This window comes from Acomys minous (assembly GCF_964271855.1).
Source record: "Acomys minous genome assembly, chromosome: 14".
NCBI lineage: Eukaryota > Metazoa > Chordata > Mammalia > Rodentia > Muridae > Acomys > Acomys minous.
In genome coordinates this window covers 100,101,143-100,121,756 of record NC_140496.1, presented here as the reverse complement: position 1 = coordinate 100,121,756, position 20,614 = coordinate 100,101,143, and the positions used below count along the sequence as shown (strand labels likewise).

Sequence of the window (20,614 nt, the reverse complement as noted above, 5' to 3'; positions counted from 1 at the left end):
CAGGCAATTCTGAGGTGTCAGAAAGATCGGCAGCTCCCTGCCTCCTGTGTGAGTAACCAGCTTCAAGAATTTTATTAGACCTCACTTGCAGCTTGGGCACACTGCCAGCTATGCACCTCTTCTGGCCAGCCTTGGATCTGTTCAGTAGAGTTCACGCACAACTCCCCTGAGACACATTGCCTATTGATGGAATTCTGGCTTCCTTGGACCATGAATCAAGCCCCTGTTGAACCTGCTCAGTTTTCCTGGGACTTTGTCGCCATCTAGTGACTAAGGGCCACTAACCTTTTGCCCATTCTTTTAGAGCCCAAAAGAGTTAATCCAGTAACTTTTAAAAATTTTGTGTGCATTGCTTTCTAATTAAAAATATTTTCATATCATATGATCATGGCTTTCCCTACCTCGACCCCTTCAAGATCTCCTCACTTCCCTATGTACCCAAATCTACACTCTTTCTCTCTCACTAAAAACAAACAGGCAACTAGAACAAACCAACCAACCAGGAGTAAAAGAAGAAGAAACAGAAAAAAGGATCCAGAGAAAAAAAATACAAGGAACATATGCAGATGGGGGGTGGGGACAGGGGGGAGAGAGAGAGAGAGAGAGAGAGAGAGAGAGAGAGAGAGAGAGAGAGAGAGAGAGAGAGAAGAAGGAGGAGGAGGAGGAGGAGGAGGAGGAGGAGGAGGAGGAGGAGGAGCACACACAAAAAGCATTTTTTAAAAACCTCCAGAATGCCACTGAGTTTGTTTTTGTGTTGGCCATCTACTGCAGGGCATGGAGCCTTCCTTGAGTGTGCGTTGAATACCTGGTGAGACCCCACTGGAGAAAACTATTTTTTTTTTTCTTTGTGAGCAGTTGTCAGTTGGGCATAGTTTCTGGGTTAAGGGTGGAGGCTTGTGTCTACTTCCTTTCTCGGCACTGGGATCCTAGGCAGCTTAGAGCTCTACATGACCTGTGTTTGCTGCCACCGTCTCTGTGGGCTCATATGTGTGTTAGCCCTGTGCTGTTTAGAAGACCTTGCTTCCTTGGTGGACTCAGTGCCCACTGGCTCTTGCAATTTTTCTTCCTCCTCTTCCACAAAGTTCCGTGAGCTCTGAAGGGTGGGATTTAATGAGACATTCCATTCAGGATTGGGTGTTCCAAGGCCCCGCACCACACACTGTCCAGCTGTGTGTGTCTGTATCTGTTCCCATCTTCTGCAGGAGAAAGCTTCACTGATGATGGCTGAGCAAGACTGTAATCTGTGGCTATGGTGGAATATCGTTAGGAGTAATTTATTTTGTTAATATGTTCCTTTAGCAGAGCAGTAGCATTTGGTTTTTCCCTAGGTCCATGGCCTATCTAGTCTCAGGTTCTTGGACAACCGAGCAGTGTCAGACATGGGTTCCATCTCATGGAGTGGGCCTTAAATATAATCAGATAGTTATTGGTTACTTCAGCAATTGTTGTGCCATTATTGCTCCAGCACATTGTGTGGACAGGTCACCGTTGATTGAAGTGTTTGTAGCTGGGTTGGTGTTTCCTTTCTCCTCTGGTAGCATGCACCGTGTCTTCCAGCGCCATGACCACTAGTCAGTAGGGTGATGGCTGTAGATAGACACCAGGTCAACTTCCCCATGAGGACTTCTCTATGTATTTTAAGGAGGAAGGTTTTATTTGAATAGCTTTTGAATTCCTTTAGACTAGCCTTTAGAGCCTGCCATATGCTTTTTTAGCAGTAGCATAGTGGTTCTGGTGTTGATGGACTGTGTTTAAAATCTCAAAGCCACAGTTTATTACTTGGCCAAGTAAATAACTGTGTGTGTTCATGCCTTGACTTGTCTCTATCCTGTCTGGAAAAAAATGAGAAGATAAAAGGAATGTATAGCAGAGGTAGGCTACCTCATAGGACATTTTATATACATATGTGTGTGTATATATATATACAGTCTGAGTAAATGCAATCGATGGAAATACTTTTTTTTTTTTCTGGCCTCTTTGACTCCATAGCGTGAACCTGTTTTTATTGAGCCACCAAGATGCATCAGCCTGAAGGCCTGAGCTCAATCACTGGAACCTGCGTGGCTGAAGGAGAGACCAGATCATTAAAGTTGTACTCTGATTCTGTGGTCATATGCAGAGAGAGAGAGAGAGAGAGAGAGAGAGAGAGAGAGAGAGAGAGAGAGAGAGAGAAAAGAAGAAGAAGAAGAAGAAGAAGAAGAAGAAGAAGAAGAAGAGAAGAGATTAGATTTTAAACCCCACTCTTTTCTGGGTGCTTATACCTTAGAGTTTGTGGGTCCCCTATCTTTCCACCTCTTCAACTTCCCCCAACCTGCTCTAAGAGAACAAACAAACAGTCTTCAAGTTAAAATAGAATATGATTCCATTTAAAAATATTTATTTACTTGTTTGTGTATGAGTGTTTTGCTTGCATGTATAATGTGTACCACATGTGTGTCAGGTGCCCATAGAAGCCAAAGAAGGAACTGAATCACCTGCCTGGTCCTAGAGATACAAATAATGACGGTGAAATGCCATGAGCCCAGGTCCTATGGAAGAGCAGCCAGTGCTCTTAACCACTGAGCCACCTCTCTAGTCCCAGGATGTGATCCATTTTCATAAAGTCTGTTTTATGTGTATCCACAGAAGTGTCACTAAGGAGGGAAATGGCAGTGCTTCCATGGTGTTTATCTATGAAAGGCATTGCATTATAAATACATTCCGTTATTTGATTTGTGTTTTTCTCTATTTTTCCAAAGCTCAACAATATTTAGACATTTAAACTGTAAAAACTCTTCTCTAAAATAAAATGATACCAAATATTTGAAAGAAAATGCCTGGCATTTCAGCCTCCAGAATAGCTGCTAGCACATTTAGCTCTAATACGTAACATATTGTGACTTAGTTGTTGCTGGACTGAAAGGATAGGGCTTCCTGCTAAACTGAAGCACAATAATTTTGGACTTAATCAACGCCACATTGGGAAGGTGTCAGAGACACAATGACAAGTCGTAGAGGCATTGCTTGACAAAGTTCCAGAGATCTCCGGTTGATCACCACTGCTTTAAATATTATGTATGATTCAGGTGTAATTTTGCCTAAAACTGCTATGAAATCTATTTTTTCTCCTAAATCTGTCTTTCTATTTCTTGGCCCTAGTGAAATGTACACCGGAAAACTTTTTCCCACAGCAAATGTTGAAGAAAGCATCTGAGCAAAGGTTTAAGACAATGAGAGTCTCATCTTGGCTCTGACTGTTGTGTGTAGTCAGGCAGAAACCGCATGAAAGAAAATTAGGACCTTGACATAACAGTACCTGGCTAGATGCTGTTAGCTATAGAAAATTTTCTTTAGAATCTGCCTTGAGATGGGATTGAAACATCATCCTTTACAGATATTTTACAATAGAGGACCCCTTGGCAGTTAGCCTAGGCTTGGATAGCACACCTGTTGGTTTGTAACTGAAGTAAGTCAAATCTTTTTGTATTGAACATTTAGTTCAAGCTATGTTGCTATGACAATCATGTAAACAGAAGGGCTTTAGCCAAATGAAATTTATGATTAAACTTTCCAGAGAATTGTTTAAGAAATAATAATAAGGTCATGCTGACCATTGCTTGTAAAATGATTGATTTTTGTTGTATGCTTTGTTGTAGGTTATACAGAACTGCTTGTATTTCTTTGTTAGCTTGTTTTCTTGTTCTGGTGGTTCTTAACAGCTCTATTGATTGTAAAAGATGAGAAAATCATGATGTAATGTGTAGTTTTTAAAAACTGAACTTCACTTTAAATAAAGTACTGGAGTTGGCCCAAGGAGCAGGTAACAGAGACAAGAAAAGCAGAAGAAAAATAAAGTCCTCCTGGGCTACAAGACATTTCCGTTGGGGCCGAAACTTATGCCTGGGCTAATATTTCTTTTTTTCCTCCATTCCTCAACCACTCCTCAACAGCTAGTTACTATAAGTAGTTGTTTCCCACCCATTGGTTTCCCTTAACCAGATGTTCACCGCCTGCTCAATTCTCCCCACTGCAGGTCCACCAAGACCTTCTTTTCTCTCCGCTTCACTGGTTCCCAGAAGGGAGTGCATCGAACAGATGTGTGTGGCAAGCAACAGAAAATACAGCGTGTGACTTTAAACATCTTTCTCTCTACACAGGTACTTCCTCTATGCATGTTCTTCTGAAAGACAAGATATTAAACCAGATAAAAATACTAAAGTCGGCAGAAATAAACCCCTTCCACAGTCTGGATACTGGGCTCGCCAACATACTCAAGCCCATAGACGATTTCTGCACGAAGTTCTTTGTGGGAACAGAGGTAAAACTGAATTATCTGGTTTTTAAATTGCAGCCCCTGTTGTCGGTTTATACCCCCTACTATACATGTTTTCATGTTTTAATATGTTCATTTGTATTTAAGAATTTTTTTGGTCTTTTTTTTTTTTTTTTTTTTGAGACAGGGTTTGTCTGTGTAGTCCTGGCTGTCCTGGACTCATTTTGTACACCAGGTTGTCCTCGAACTCACAGAGATCCACCTGCCCTTGATTTTTAACTTAGATGCTTCATAGACTCCTTAACAGGGGCTGGGGATGTAGCCTAGTCAGCCAAGTGTTTGCCTAACATGCACAGGCCTGAGTCTCACCTCCAACACCATAAGATCCAGGCTTGATAGTACACATCTGTAATCCCAGCATTCCTTAAAAACCAGGCTTGATAGTACACATCTGGAATCCCAGCATTCCAGAGGTGGAACAGGATGCAGGAGGAGCTCAAGTTCCAGGTAACCTGAAATGGGTGACCTGGAGCTGGTCAACAGCCTCCATGTCTTCGTCTGTAAGAGACGTGCAGGGCCTCTGTCTCCCTCCCTTGTCACTCACTACTTCTGACTCTTCCCCCCCACTTATGTGGCTGTCACATCCCTTGCTCCATGCTAGACCCTTAAAATAGTCATCCCTTCTCCTTAAAATAGTCATACGTTAGCACTAGACTGTATAATACTTAAGTCTGAATTGAGATTCATGTTTGTCAGTCTCAGCTTTAAAAGGTAAGTGTCATGATGCATCTTCCTCTCCATCCTGTCCCAGGTCTTTACTAAGTCCTCACTTGGCTAAACACTGAGGACAAATCACTGAATGACCCACACCTGCTCTCCCCCTGCTCACCCTCAGCAAGTTAGGAAAGCCAGCAGTTATGTATAAAAGGCCTCCTCAGCTACCCATGTTACTCATGTCACTGTGTGTACATAGAACATACTCATTCGAAATCAAAATCATCTTGAAATCCAATAAGTAAGACGTTTGAGCCTTTCTTCCCTCCTGGTACGCTGAGTTCTTGTGTCACTAAGGTGACCTGTTGCTTTTATTTGCCATTGTACCCTCAGTCTCAGCACAGAAACCCAGGTCTCGTTCCTCTGAACTTAGCCTTGCATTTACCCATAAGCTGTTATCTCCCTAGGAAGGTGAAGTGATATACACAGACTGGAAAATGGAGAGAGACTCTGAAACTGGACGATTCATGGGTAAGTTTCATGGGTTAACCTGTGGTTAATAAGACCTCCTTTTACTGTTAAGTTTTATTAGCATATGTTAATTATATATACTATTGAGATTCACTGCAGCTTTTTAACACACATATAAATACAAAACGTATAAGCCGGGTGTGGTGGTGCACACCTTTAATCCCAGCACTCTGGAGGTAGAGGCAGGCAGATCACTGTGAGTTGGAGGCCAGCCTGGTCTACAAAGGGAGTCTAGGACAGCCAAGGCTACACAGAGAAACTCTGTCTCAAAAAAAAAAAAAAAAAAAAAGACAGACAGATAGCTATATATAATGTATTTTTGTCATTTTCAGTCCTTGCCCTCTCCTATCTGCCTCCAGCTCCCTTTGATCCCCTTTATCCTCTCACTTAGTCCTTATTAGTTTATTTATTTTATGGCCCAATACGTTTCACTGGGCTTCCCTACGTGGTTCTGGGTTAATGGTTATTTATGGCAGTGTGGGCTCCTTTTCCAGTGTCTGCATCCTTGAAGAGATGTCACAACTCCCCCAGCCACCATTAACTATAGATATGCAGGAAGTGGTGGGGTCTGGTGAGCCCCTACCTGACTAAAACCCACCATCTGCTGCTCAGGGGCACTGGGTCCTCATGGGCCTTCTCTCCCTTGTCCCCAGTACAGGATATCAACAGGTCCCACCTTGCCCAGATGTTATGCCATTAGTCAGGAGTGTTGTGAGACCAAGCGTGCGATCACAATGTGTATTCTGAGGATGGCTTTTGCCTCACTACATCCTTGGGTCTTTACATTCCTTCTCTGATGTTCCTGAGCCTTGGGGTTTTTTCTCTACTTATTAGATAATTTGTGGATATGCATCCAGGGTATGTTTGCTACTTGTCAGACACATCAGACACTATGTCGCCTTCACTCCTTTGGCACACAGTGGAGGACTGGATGTGTTGGCAAACAGGAATTCCTCCTGGTGTCAGACATTTTCATGGAGTCCCATCTCCTCTTACAGCTAGCCTTTGAAACAATTTTTGAGAATGACCATGAAAAAAGCCATTTCTCTTAAATAAATTGTATTCCATTCTTATGCTATGAACCAGACATTGGTGATAATAGATTAGGAAGTGTCTTCTTCTGGCCTGTTGGGAAAGGCAAAGAAATAGTAGTATTATGGTTGTAACCAAACAGAAAGTGATGCAGAAATCAAGAGAAGATCTGTCTCTCGTGGGCTGTTAAGTAATGGTCCCATTTGGACCACTTTTCAACCACAGTTGAGCTGAGTCCTAAAGGGTGGATTGGAAATTTTTCAGATAGATTTGATGGGGAAAGATGTTCCTTGTCAAAAGAGCAACAAGGGCAAGCACGAGCACGTAGGAACCCAAAAGAGCAGCAGACAGGAAGGAAGAGGGAGAATCAGGGCTAAAAGCATAGCCATCTGGGGGCAAACCACAGCAGGACAAGGGCCAGCCATCTGAGTCCAGGGAGCAAAAACCTTTGCTTGTATTAATGAGAGTTGCCAACCATATTCAGAAGAAGAACCCGGGAAGGGAGTGAAGGCCGAGTCGATCGGACTGGCTGTTTGTCAGTGGGACTCCTAATGGAAGCAGGATGCACAGTCACAGTGGCCTGGTGAGAGCCAGTAGGGAATAGCAGGCAGGTGTGGTAACAGTCATATAGCAGGAAAACATGGGGGATGTGAGGGTCTCTAGGCCAGGACTTGTGGCCAGTAAGATATGGGTGATCTTGTTGCTCGTCGTTCCTTGGCATTTATTTTATTCCCATCAAAAAGAAGAGCTTCAACTCCCGAGGCTGTAGAGACCCTTGGAGGCCATCAGCCAAGCACTGTGGAACAGGCAGCACTGAGCCAGCCTGCTCGTCCCTTTGAATAATGCTTGCAGGATGGGAGAGCTGGTACTCAGCCTCCCTGCGTGTGCCCTGCCCCCACGTGCTCTGTTCACATGTGGTCTGTGGGCCGCAGATGTTTTCCTTGTGAGCTCCAACTCAGCATCTTTTATAAACACCAGGGATGTTCCCTGAGTGACGCCGAGGCAGAGGCAGCGGCAGCTTTGGCAGCTTCCTCCCTCCTGCTCTGCTCAACTCTACCTAACAGGCAGGAGAGAGAATTCCATCCTCTTAGAAAGCAAACAAACCAACCAACCTTCTAAAAGGCAATTAATTACCCCAAGTGAGACTGGGAGTCGGGGGTGGGGGTGGGGGGGTGGGGGTGGGGGGAGGGTGGGGCGGGGGAAGAGAGTGGTGGGAAGGGGGGTGGGCAGGGAAGGCCACACCAAATATTTCCACATGATCTAAGAGGCAAGCCAAGAAACATAGGTCCGAATGACGATTGGCTGACATAATTGTTTCACGTAGTAGACCCTTACACTGTACAGTCTGCGCTATCTGTGCCAGGCCCTGTGCCAAGCGCTTCCTGTGGATAAACTCACGTCATCGTCACAGCAACCTATGGGATCACTGCCTTGGGCATCAGTAGCAGCCTCTGAGCCCAGGCAATCTGCCGCCAATCTTTGCCTTCTGGTTTATTATAATTTTCTATTTTTAACAACCAGGCCTGGAGGCTCCGGCATTCCACTTAATAGCTTAGGGACGGCCCCGTTCATTGTTGGAAGTCACGCAGGTCTTCTAAAGGACGCTGGGGAGAAAAGATTATTGTGGGATGTCATTTTGTTTTAATAAATAAATAAACAGGCCTTACCATTGTGGATAATGCCACAGCTGATCACACAGTTCTGAGAAGGTTTCCAGCCCCCCAGGACAGCCTTGCTCACTCAGAGACTATGTGGAGGGAAACTTCCCCAAAGGCAACCGCAGAGAAACAAAAACAGCAGCAAAAACAAAGCCACTAGTGTCCGGGGGTGTCTTCTGCCTTACCAGGAACTTCCCAGACCACTCAAGGAAGCCTGGGAAACATCTGCCCGGTGGTCTCTTCCAGAAGCAGCCTTAGAACGTGGGGCTCTTGCTTCCAATCTAGAAACACCACCTTTCTTTTTCTTTCTTTTTTAAAAAATTTATTTGTTGTGATCAGTCTGTGCTTTACTCTGCGTTACTCTGTATCGTGTAAAACAGTGGGTTTTCAGACTGTGCCCCGGACTACAAGACTCCATCTTCCAAGCAGCCTGAGGGTGCATCTTGAAGATGGAGGGTCACTTTTTCAGCTTGGTGAACATTCTGATGGCATCTTCGGTCTGGTACCATCCACATGGTACAGATTGATAAATGCTTATCACTGCGAGTAGACAAGGTTCCGCTCTATAAATGAGATAGCAGGGACACGGGGAAATTAAAACAACATCAGAGAAACTAGCCCTGAGAACGTATCAGACATTCCAAACCTAGGAAAGTCTGTAATTCTCTTAGCTGGGCCCCATTAAAAAGGTGCAGGCTACCAAGAAGAGACTTGATACCCTATGAGCATATACAGGGGGAGGACGTCCCACTCAGTCACAGTCATAGGGGAGGGGAGTAAGGGGAAAATGGGAGGGAGGGAGGAATGGGAGGATACAAGGGATGAGATAACAAGTGAGGTATAATATGAATAAATTAATGAAATATGTTTTAAAAATAAAATATAATTTTATTTTTTTTTAAAAGGTGGCACTTAGCACTGCAGAGACTGTAGCTCCTACAGACCTGTCAAGGCCCACAGGCAGGGAACTCCCAGCCTCCCCTGCGGTTTTCACTCACCTCAGTCTCCCCTGCTAATATGGCCTTACTGGAATTGGTGCCCAAAGGTCCTGTTCATCTACCTGGACCCAGCCCTGCTCTTTTGCCTTTGCAACTGGACTGAGCAGTACAGCTTTACTCTGACTTGGTTTGTTCACTTAGCTCACCCCCATAGATGCATTTCTGCTTCTACAAACCTTTGATGCCTCTGGGACCCCACCTTTTGGCCCTGTGTAGCCTCCTGTAACCTACTGTTAATGTAAAAAAAAAAAAAAGTTAATTTATTCCAGAGCCAAATGGTCATGTTCTAAAAACACACACTTGGGCTAACCCAAATTCCATATTCACATATAGATTTTTTTTTTAACTCTTGAAATTTTTATTGTAACAAGGTGAAGAAAGCCATAAATCCAAACACTTTGTTGGAAACACAGCAAAGTGAGGGGACCTCTGCCGTCGGTCTCAGATGCTGCCGGTGACGCTCTTGGGGTTAGTGGAAGCCTTTGACCTACTAAAATCATGATGAGCACTGGGAATAGAAACCAGCTAGGCAGCTCAGGGGCAAAGTGAGCAATTCCATTTTTGGCCTTGGCCAGAAGCAGAAAGTATCCTTGCTTCCCAGGCCCTGAGGTACAGGAGAGAACCCTGGCTTCTTACCACTGTCTAGATGAACTCCTCCGCCGAGAAGCTACACTTGAGACTGTGACAAGACCCCAGTCCTAACATGGATCCCCCCTGGTGAATCTCTCTGGGATTAGATCTCAGGAGTCTTCAGGGTAGGAATGGGTTATGTTGATTCTCCAACTACACCCCATCTCCTAAATGGTATTAGGGTCTCCACTCTTGAGGACAGAATATTACAGGAGCCTTAGAGGCTATTGAGGTCTGGCCCCTTCCTCATAGAGTATCTCTGCCCCTAAATAGAGACGTGATTTTCTGAGCTTTCCCCAATCTGGGAATCAAGCCTGGAAGAGCAGCCAGTGCGCATAATCACCGAGCCAGCCCAGGCTAATAATACTCCATTAATACCACATTTTGATTAGCCACTCAGCCATGGATACGCCCAACCTTTCTGCTGTTACAAATGGACAAATAGCCTTTCAAACCCCTACTTTGTAACTTTCTTACAAAGGGTAAGAAAGTCTCTTTCTCTTTCATATCCCATCAGTGTTTGGGTGGCAGTTCAGCTCTCACATGCTATTAAAATGATGAGATACAGACTATATTAGCAGTTTTAGGGCGCAGCAATGAGACATTGCATCTTAAGCCCCCACAGGCATTGGCTTTTATGGCCTTCCCTGGAGCTTGGAACAGTGAACAAAGAGCATTGAGGTCAGCAGTTGCCCATGGCTGATAGGAGGAAAAGCCCAGCTCTAATCTTGATGTGCTCTGGGCAGAGACCAGAGAGGCAGGAAGACCATGGGGCCTGGGGCAAAGGCTCCAGGCAGCTCTGGTCTCAGTGTGTGAACTTTACCTTTCTTAGCTGCAGCCAAGGGGGTTGCATCAAGCCAGTTGCTCTTGTCAGAAACTAGGCTGTTGTTAGCGCCTCATCTTGCTCACTCTGCCTGGCCAAGCTGCCACCGTATCTTGGCTCACAAAAAATGTCCTGATTATCTGCTCATCTACTGCATCTTAATTCGAGTCACCACTCCCTCTCACACCTGAACTGCCACGAGAGTCCTCACTGGGGCCACCACCTGCCTCTAACCCATTCTCCCCATAACAGCCAGAGTATCTTTGGAAACAACATCAGTGGGTTTTCAGCTAGACTCAAAAAGACATTGCACTGTGGCTTTGTCTGAACCCTTTACACTGCAGGGCTCTGCGGAGTCTGGTCCTTCTAGACCCCATGCGCTTCCCATCTCACGCTTATAGTTGCACTTTCCACAAGGGACAAAGGCAATTACTGGTCCTCTTCCCAGGATTTCCATATGTGTTGTCCCTCTGTCTGCAAACTCTTCCAAAGCAGAAGCTTCCAAAGCTCCACTACACTTACACTTAAAGGATTCACTCACCTGAGCATTCAGTCTAAGCTAGGAGTGTTCCGTGTCACTCTCCTTTACAATGGTTCCTCTTTGGTCCTCACATAGGTGGGTTGCAATGACTTCCTGGGGGCATCTTTTTACTGGGTATCTTGCCTTCCCATAAGACTGACAGCCACTTGAGTATTGAGGGTCGGTTTGATGTATTTTGGTGCTAATTAATAAAAGGCCTTCACGCCTGGGCAGGGCAAATGGGATAGCCGTGGCTAAGGTTCCTGGGCTTGAGGAGACAGAGAGAATCTTGGGAAGAGAGTCCAGAAGAGAAGAGAGGAGAAGAAGGTTGCTCCATCATGGGTTAGGTGGAGGAAAAGCACATGGCCAGCGTGGATGGAGGATTTGGCCCAGATGAAGAACATTAGCAAGTATATGGGATTACGGATTACAGCTTGATAAAAATTATTAGAAGCAGATGCCCTGCTATGGGAAGTAGTTTAGAAGATTAATGTCTGCCCTGCCCCAGGTTAACTAAGGCTATTTTAAAATATAACAGGTGTCTGTGTCTTAACTGATTACTAGCAGGTTAGAAAATACTGCCGTAATAGTAAGTATAGGCCAAATAATAAACATTACTAGGTCATTACTGGTAAATCAACAACACTTGAGGTCAGGGCCACACTGTTACTAGCTAGCCATTGTCCAGCTCCCGCCCCTACCCCCATCCCCATGAAGACCTTAACACATATAAGCAACCTGCAAATGTTAGTAACTTCCAGATTAGACTAGTGAGCAGATCAGTGAAGAGAGCATGGCATCCCTGAGAGCCTGGAAGGTGGCCCTGGGGGCAGGCTTGTGTGACAGACCATGGGGACAGGCTTCTGTGACAGGCCACACACCCAAACTTGGTCTTGTTCACTTCCACAGCCAAGAAGCCCGTGAACCTCTACACTGTCCATGACGGGGCTGTCCACACTGTTCAGAGGTCACCTTTCTACAACGACATCATCCTCACTATTGGGGGATGGAATGTGGCCATCTGGAAGGAGGAAGTCATGGTAGGTTCCCCGCCGAGGTGGGTGGGTTCGTGCATCTTTGTCGCTGAGAAAGACAATACGAACAAAGGCTGCTCCAGGGTACCGTGCCTAGGGGGCACTTTATAGAAAAATGGGAACAGATGGTCTGGCTCCACTTGTCAGCTGAACCACTGAAAGCCTTTGAAAATATGACCATGAGCCTTTCTTTCCAGAGAGGAAGTAAACAACACAGCAGGGCCCTTGTTCTCCGAAACCTAGCCATGTTTTTTCTTGGAACCATCTAATGTTGGCAGGTCGTCTGCCTTGAGTTTTGCTCCTTGAGAGTGGGAAGGTGGCCTCTGGTGACCAGATGAAGTGGTCGCCAGGCCTGTCCACTTTTCTTCTGCACTGGGAACGGGTTAGCAGCTTCAGGGAGTTGGCAGTTACAGACTGAGGGCCCAAGGCCAGCAGAGCACACTGTCTGTCCTGACACACTCGAGCACCAGTAAGATTTGGTCCAGATTAAGGCTGGTCCTGCCAGATAGGAGCCAGGCTTCCAAGACAAACAAACAAACAAAAATAGTGGGGAAAAAATTAAGTCCAGTGAAGCAGGAATTGGGAAAAACCAGCTCTTTTTTGTGGGAAATCTGAATCACTGTGCCCCTTTGGTGAGAAATATGAGATTATGAAAAAACTGGAGGGAGAGAGACAGAAAGAGACAGAGCACACCCATGCATCACAACTGTGAGATATATATATATATATATATATATATATGTCGTCTCACCAAATGACACTCCCTCTTCAGAGCTCTAATTTATACAAATGATTTTAAAAAGAAATTTGTACAAACATTTATACACACGGTGCCATTGAACAAAACAGAAAGCTATTTAAATCTTCATCAACAAACTTTCTAACCATATACTCGGTAGGTTTGGTTTTGCTGTTTGCTTATTTTTCCAATGAGGAAGTTTTGTAGTCAGAAAAAAAAAAAAGAAAGAAAGAAAGAAAAAGAAAGCTAGCATGATTTCCAGAAGACTGGCAGGAACCAAGAACTGGGTTTCCCCAGAGACGGAAGGAACTGAGAAAATGGGCACAAAAAGGCTTGGAGGGCACAAAAAGAGTTGGGGGCCAGCAGCCCAGGCCTGGGCAGGCTTCTTCCCTCACAAGAAGGTTTCCTATGTGTGAGTTGTCATGTGGAAGACAACGCTGTGCCTTGCTTTTGTCAATGAAGACATAAGGAACAGTTGGCTGTTTCTCATGGGTAGATGGATCTGAGTGGGAGAAAGCATCTTCTCTTTGTAGCAACTTCCCAAAGTTAGCAAATCATCTCATGGTGGAAGCGGGGTGGGTGGGGGTGGTGGGGACGAGGATGATGACTTCCTTGCGCTGCGGTGGCCCAAAGTCTCTCTTCCAAACACATCTACAGCCATCTGAAGTCACATATGAAAGGCTTGCTGCTGATTTCCAACATGCAGCTCGCAGCTGATGGACAGCTACATTGGTGACTTTTGCATAGCTGTGACAAAAACATCTCAGTAGTAACTCACAGGGGGAAGATGTACTCGGGAGGACGGGTGTGTAGCTGGGTGACTCGGGTGAACCACAACCTCCTGGAAGAAGCAGCAGCGTGCAAATGAGGCTGCTCACCTCAAGGTGGGCAGAAAGTAGAGGCACAGCACCACGACCAGGTGGAACCTTCAAAGGCGTGACTCCTCCCTCTGGCTAGGCCCCACCCAGCACTTGAAGTTTCCAGAGCATCCCAAAATAGTGTCACCAGCTGGAAACCAAGCATTGAACACATGAGCCTGTGGGGGACACATTCTCAAACCACAACAAGACACTTTTCACTTGCTTTCTGTGGACAGCAGATCTCTGGCAACAAGGCAAAGTTATAGGAGAACTGTCCTTACACTCTCCTCCTCAATCTGCTGTCTACAGACCCTCGTAGAAACAATAAGTTCAGAGGCAGTTGAGTTAGCAGGACCATCTGAATCCAAATCAGAAGATTCGGTCTTTTCTAAAAAGCAATTAAAACAAGAAAAAAAAAGTTACTTATACAATAAATGGGAGAGAAAATAACTTGTCCCACGTAAATCCTACAACACTGCAGGCAGCATGGCTTAGTGAGTAAAGCTGTGAGTGAGTAAAGCTGTGCAAGGCTTGTAAGTACGTGTGATCCCCCAAAACCTTTGTAAAGGTGGAAGGAAGGAACCAGCTCAAAAAGTTGCCCTCTCATGGCCACATGTGTGTTGCGGCATGTGGATCTCTCTCTCTCTTCTGTCTCTATCTGTCTCTCTGTCTCTCTCTGTCTCTCTGTCTCTCTGTCTCTCTGTCTCTCTGTCTCTCTCTCTCTCTCTCTCTCTCTCTCTCTCTCTCTCTGTCTCTCTCTCTCTCATCTGTCATTTTAAAAATAAAAATAAAACCCTACAACAAAAGGAGATAAGGCTTCTCCATGGAATAAACTTATAGTTAAATAATTATGGCCAGCTGAGCTGTATTTAAAAAAAGAAAATCATTGTGAATTTCCCTTAGGCTACAGAAAAAGAAAGCTTTCAATGTGTCTTTTAAACTTGTGTTTAGACTGGACCACTTCTTCAAACGTGCTGTGCACCAAAAAGGTACACGGCGGGACACTGGTCTCTGACGAGGCCTGGAGTATTCTACATCGGCAGAGAGGATGGCTACGTGGACATCTGGGACCTCCTGGAGAAAACCCACGAGCCCACTCAGTCCCAGAATATTTGCATCACCATGATCACCTACATCAAACCCTGGACCTTTTCCTGTATGTCCCAGTCCATGGAGTGACGTGTTCAGTTGAGCCGGGAACACTCTGGCATTCACCTGAAACCTCTCCTGTGTTTCTCCCCGCCCCCCCCCCACACACACCCTTACTTTCTCCCTACCCTCCTCCTGCCCCCTTTCTTTCCCTCCCTCTCTCTTCTGCTCTCCACTCTCCCTCTGTTTCTCCAGCAATACCCCATCCTTTCCTTCACCCCTGCTCCCACATCTAGGAAGCCCCTAAGCACCGCTCAGTGTTGTGGCTCACCACAGTGACTCTCAGATTCTGATGAGGTCAGGCTGAGAGTGATTTGGAACCACAGGGTGGAGAACAACAGTCCTGTTAGCCTTACAGAGCAGTCCTAAACCTTTGCTGCCTTTTGGCTATTTCTTTCCCAGAAATGTTGAATTCTGTGTCTTTGTCAGTTTTGTTTTGCTTGTGCTTTTTAATATTATTTTCATTGGTTATTTCTCACATGGGGACACATCAAGCAACTCTCCTCATGGGATCACATGATTCCCTAGGGTTATATATCTATTTAAGCATTATTCTCTGGGTTAAATATGAGTAAATCGCAATATACTAACAAACAAACATAAATTCAAGAATGTTTATAAAAAAGTAATTTATTTCCTTTGGTTTCGTTTGTTTGTTTTTCCTATTTGACCTGATTAGTATTTTCTGTGTAATTCCAGTATGTAAGTCTTTACTGGAAGAAGTTTCTCTTTGTTTCCAAAAGTCTATATACATAAGATTGTCTCTATGATTTCTTTCTTAGAAACAGCTCACCCAGAGACTCGGGCTTTGGGACCTCTAGGATGCCTCAGTCTGGTTTCCCCTTAGCCATGAGGCACAACATAAGCATGTTATCCTGTCTTTGGTACAAAGCGCTGACTATGTGCCTGCAGGGTTCTGAGTGTAGGACTCAGCAGTTTGACCCGGACCTCCTGAAAATGAGCTGAGGAAACATCCAGGAAGCGGCAGAGAAGGAGCATTCTCACGCTTCGCTCTTTTTTTAAAATCCATTTTTTTGTCATAGAAGAACTGTGGTTGGGGCTGTCTGGGAAACTCATCTACACGGTGAGATCTCTCAGCTCTTGGTGTGTGTGCTGAGATGTGATTCGTGGGTCAGAACTCTCCTGTAATGCTGTCCCTGCTTCCTTAAGACCGCGGAGAAGACAGACAGGCTGCCAGCCTCTCTCCTTATATGGACACCAGGAGAGCGAGGCTTGAGGTGGTGGGAGGGTTTAAGTTTAAGTTTCAGCTCACCAGCTGAAATAAATGACTTGTCCGTGTTTACATGGTCCAGTCATGAGCATCCTATGAAGTTGCCAGGAGCACGGCAGCCACAGCCGGTCCTCTGGGAAACCACAAGATAAAACAGGTTCTGTGTTTAACCTCTTCAGATGACTTTCTGCTTGTTAATTCCCTTCCCCTGTTTTTTAAATCTTTCAGCTAAGCAACAGTTTATAGCCATCGCTGACTATTATGGAACACTGCATATCTTAGAAATTCCTTGGACATTAAGTCACCCTTCCTTTAATGAGGTTAGTAAAGTTTCAGCTTTGCAAATGTAATGTTGCTGCGGCACACTTGTGGAGCTCAAGTGACAACTTACAGGAGTTGATTCTCTTCTACCATGTGGGTCCTTGGGGTTGAACTCAGATCATCCAACTTGGCAGCAATCGCCTGACCTGCCAAACCATCTTGAGAGACTTTCGAGGCATAACTTAAAAGTGTGCTTTAAATGTTGCCACTTTTGTTTTACGAGAGAGTAAAAGACTTGTGTACTTTAAATAATAAAAGAATATATTTTTATCGTAGGAATTAGATAGTTTGACGCTAAGGAGAGTAACCAAACATGAGATGGGAAGGAAGTCAAATGAGCGATGTGCGGACTGGGAGGAGGGCTGACACGGAGAGTCGCCATTGTCAAGCTGTGACTGAGTTTGAGCTCTGCAGTTTCCGTGATACTCCCCCACATCCCAGATACTCTGTTGATGGATTTACACATCTCTCTACCACCCTCTCCAGCCTCAGCATATCGCTGGCCCTGCATCTGATTTGGCAATCCTCCGCCCTGCCAACCTCATACCCACCACCCAAGTGCTCCCAGCAGTGCTGAGAATGAGGGTATAAGAGGATTGATGAGTACAAAACAGAAGTAGATATGCAGCTGGCACTAAACACACAGATTGCAGTCGTGTGAGTCCCCTGCCCCTGCAGGTGGCAGGCTTGCCCGATTGCCTCCCCCAGGTAGAGGTCTGATGACTTGTCTGCTGATGTCCATATGCCCGCATGCTGAGCCCTCCAGGGGCCAAGAATGCAGTTCTGCTTCTAGTTCCCTTAAAGTCGCCACCACAGAGGGCCGGAAAGATGGCTCGGCCATTGCAGTCTAGACTCACAAGCAGAAATATAAAGTGTCCAGAGATAGCTTCATCTGCATTTACCAAGTTCAGTTGAGGACATACAACTTGTATCTCCTAATTCCTGCTATAAAATTCTACTATAAAAACTGCAGGGTTTTTTGCAGCTCTCTCCTTCCATCTGTGACTGCTCCTTTCCTGCCAGTCCCAGGGACCTTCAAAAAATATTTCTACGATTATGTTGTTTGAATAGGAGTGTCCCCCACAGACTAAGATGTTTCAATGCTTAGCACATAGGGAGGGGCACTATTAGGAGGTGCAGCCTTGTTGGAGGAAGTACGTCACTGTGAGGGCGGGCTCTGAGGCCTAGTATGGCCAGGTCTCTTTCCTGCTGCCTATAGATCAAGAACCCTCAGCTCTTTCTCTCACACCACGTCTGCCTGCGTGTCACCATGTCTCCCACCATGGTGGCTGTGGACTAACCTTTAAACTGTAAGCCAGCCCAATTAAATGTTTTCCTTTATAAACATTTTGATGGTCAAAAACATTCTGATGTCTCTTCATAGTCACTAACTGAGACAGCAATTCATAAGAGCAGCAACATAACAGTTAGGAAGTAACAATGAAAATAACTTTGTGGATAGGGGACACCACGATGTGAGGAACTGTATTACAGGGTCTCAGCACTAGGAAGGTTGAGCAGGTGGGTGTGAGGTTATGTCAGGTGACTCCGGGAGCTGAGGTGGGGACATGCTCATTACAGAGCAGCAGGCACGGAGGCAGAGGCAAGCGGATTGCTGTGAGTTCGAGGCCAGCCTGGTCTACATAGTGAGTCCAGGACAGCAAAGGCTACACAGAGAAATCCTGTCTTAAAAAAAACAAAAAACAAAACAAACAAACAAAAACAGAGCAGCAGGCATTCCAACAGAGCCTTGTAGAGACCACGACTGTCCCTGTGGGGTGAGTTCATCCCCGGCCTTTGTTTCTGACAGGTAGCAAGTGTGAACTACTACTTTGAACGAGAAGTCAAGCATCTGGAATATGTGTACCAGCGCAAGTTGATCCGTGACGAAGAAAAGAAGGAGATGGCCCTGGAGCTGGTGAAGAAAAAAGCTGTGAGTGAAATTTTAGAAACGAAAGGTGCCTCCTTCTCCCACCAGCAGGAAAATGCTGCCGGGCTCGTCCTACGGGAGTCCTGTGTGCTCCACAGCCCTAGGCTTTTCTTACCGGCATCAAGAGGGCATTTCTTTGATTTCCAAGGTCACCAGGAGTGAGTACAACATGTTGGCACATAGTGAGACTCTAGCACATGTCTGTTTATTGCATGTAGGTGTGTTCTGGGTGGTAAGGCTGTACACAGCTTACAATCGGAGTGGCTCCGTGCTCTTCTATCAGTAAGTCCCTGGGAAGGAACTCAGGTCATCAGCCTTAGCAGCGGGCATCAGAGCAGCATACAGTCTCCAGGCCCGCTCTCCTCTTTCTCAGACTATCTCTGTGGGCCAGGAACTCTGGGGTTGGTTTTCTGTCATCTACTTCAACTGGAGACTTTTAAACACTCTGTAAACTGTTCTCGAACTCTCACCCGAGTCACGTGGGTTTGTATTTCTGTTTCCTATTGGCTTATCTCCTCCCTTGCCTCTTTCTCACCACAGTTTTCTAATTCTTATCTTTTCACAGCCAAGCATATAGTATTCTGCAATGTAATCTTCAGCTGAGAGCCCAGTTGTCCATGAAAAGCACCAGCACGTGGATACTGCAGTACTCTGCATGCATCACTTATCGATAGACCACACAGTCTATTGATAAGTTTATTGATAAACCCACACAGTCAAAACAGAGGGCTCATTTCAAAAGCCACCCTTGGTGGTGGCAAAGCATACAGCAATCCCAGTGACAACTTTCTGTCTAGTCCGCTGCAGCAAACAAACTGGTCTTGGCTTTGTTTTCTAGAACACTTATAAACACTGGTCTAAGTGCTCTGGTGGGAGACACTGTCCAGCTCTACCCAGCAGTTTATCCAGAGTTGCTACAACTCTAAGCAAAAAAAAAAAGCAGTTCTGTGAGTCAGGCCATGTAAGGGAGGCAGGATGCACAGGAAAGACAGGAGAAGGAGTTTGCTTGTTGGTCTACAGCAACGGTTCTCAACCTGTGGGTAGCGATCCCTTTGCCGGGAAGGGGGGTGTGGGGGAACGTAGAATGGCCCTTCCACAAGGGTCGCCTAAAACCATCAGAAAACACAGATATTTACATTATGATTCACAACAGTGGCAAAATTATAGTTATAAAGTAACAACAAAAATGACCTTATGGTTGGGGTCACCGCACCATGGGAACTGTATAAAAGGGCAGCAGTGTTAGGAAGGTTGAGAACCACTGGGCTATAGAAAAGCAGTGAGGGGCAGGCTCTTCCCTGCTCCCCACTTCGCCAGCCCATCAGACTGCTGTCCTGCCCTCTGTCCTCCTATCCTCATACAAGCCCCTTCTAGAGAGCAGCGGCTCCCCCCTGTTCCTTTTTTGGGTCTTAGGCTGTCCGTGGCTTATGGCGCTGTCTTGCTTGTTCCCACCCAGAAAGTCTTTCAAAAGACAAAAGAGCTGATGGAGGCGGAGCTGAGGCTGGAGTACGAGAACTACGTGGAGCTTGAGAAGGCCGTCCTCTTCAACCTCGGCCTGGGCAGGGTCACGGAGAAGGTGTCCTACCTGGATATGTTGTAGCAAGGATTCTCAAAGGTGCCTAGGTTCCTGGGGACTCTGCCGGCTTCCTTTTCTCTTTGTTGATTGTGTTTTATGTCAGGTAAGATAGAAAACTGGCCAGATATAGGTTTATTTGTAAGCACAGGCTTTTTTTCTCACTGGTGTTAAAACTATTAAATTCTAGCAGTTTTATTTCAGTCTCATGTTGAATTATTGAACTGTGCACAGAATATGGACTTTCTGAATAAGGACATCTTTATTTTCCTATAGTGGCAGTACACAGTGTCAGGCCCCATCCTCCTCCCCAAGTCCAGGTCATGCAGACACGCCCTAAGCCCAGGCAAAAGCAGAAATTAAGCTCTGTGGCCTTAGGTCATCTCTGCAAAAGAAATGCTACCCCCACCAACCCAGACCAGCGCATAGGTGGCAGTGCCATGTTCCAAACACAATATCCACCAACTGAATCCAGACGCACATCTTCAAAAGGATAATGCATGAAGATCTGGGTGGACTTATCCAGGAAAACAAGATTGGTTTACCAGTGAATCAGACACTGACTAGACAGAGAACTTGTAACACTGACAGGTACAGGAAACATTGGCTAAAACGCAAC

General features: G+C 45.6%; 1 protein-coding gene across 1 annotated transcript in view; it reads left to right on the top strand.

Moving 5' to 3' along the window:
• The window catches only part of DNAI3 (dynein axonemal intermediate chain 3), a 60,420-nt gene extending 40,233 nt beyond the window's left edge, over window positions 1-20,187 (top strand). Inside the window, exons 17-23 of the mRNA XM_084756371.1 lie at window positions 4,137-4,297; window positions 5,434-5,497; window positions 12,068-12,198; window positions 14,743-14,947; window positions 16,400-16,491; window positions 18,303-18,425; window positions 19,879-20,187. Of these exons, the coding sequence (XP_084612497.1) occupies window positions 4,137-4,297; window positions 5,434-5,497; window positions 12,068-12,198; window positions 14,743-14,947; window positions 16,400-16,491; window positions 18,303-18,425; window positions 19,879-20,022 (920 nt within the window). The 3' untranslated portion in view covers window positions 20,023-20,187. The remainder of the gene's footprint in view (window positions 1-4,136; window positions 4,298-5,433; window positions 5,498-12,067; window positions 12,199-14,742; window positions 14,948-16,399; window positions 16,492-18,302; window positions 18,426-19,878) is intronic.
• The last annotated feature ends 427 nt before the right edge of the window (window positions 20,188-20,614 follow it).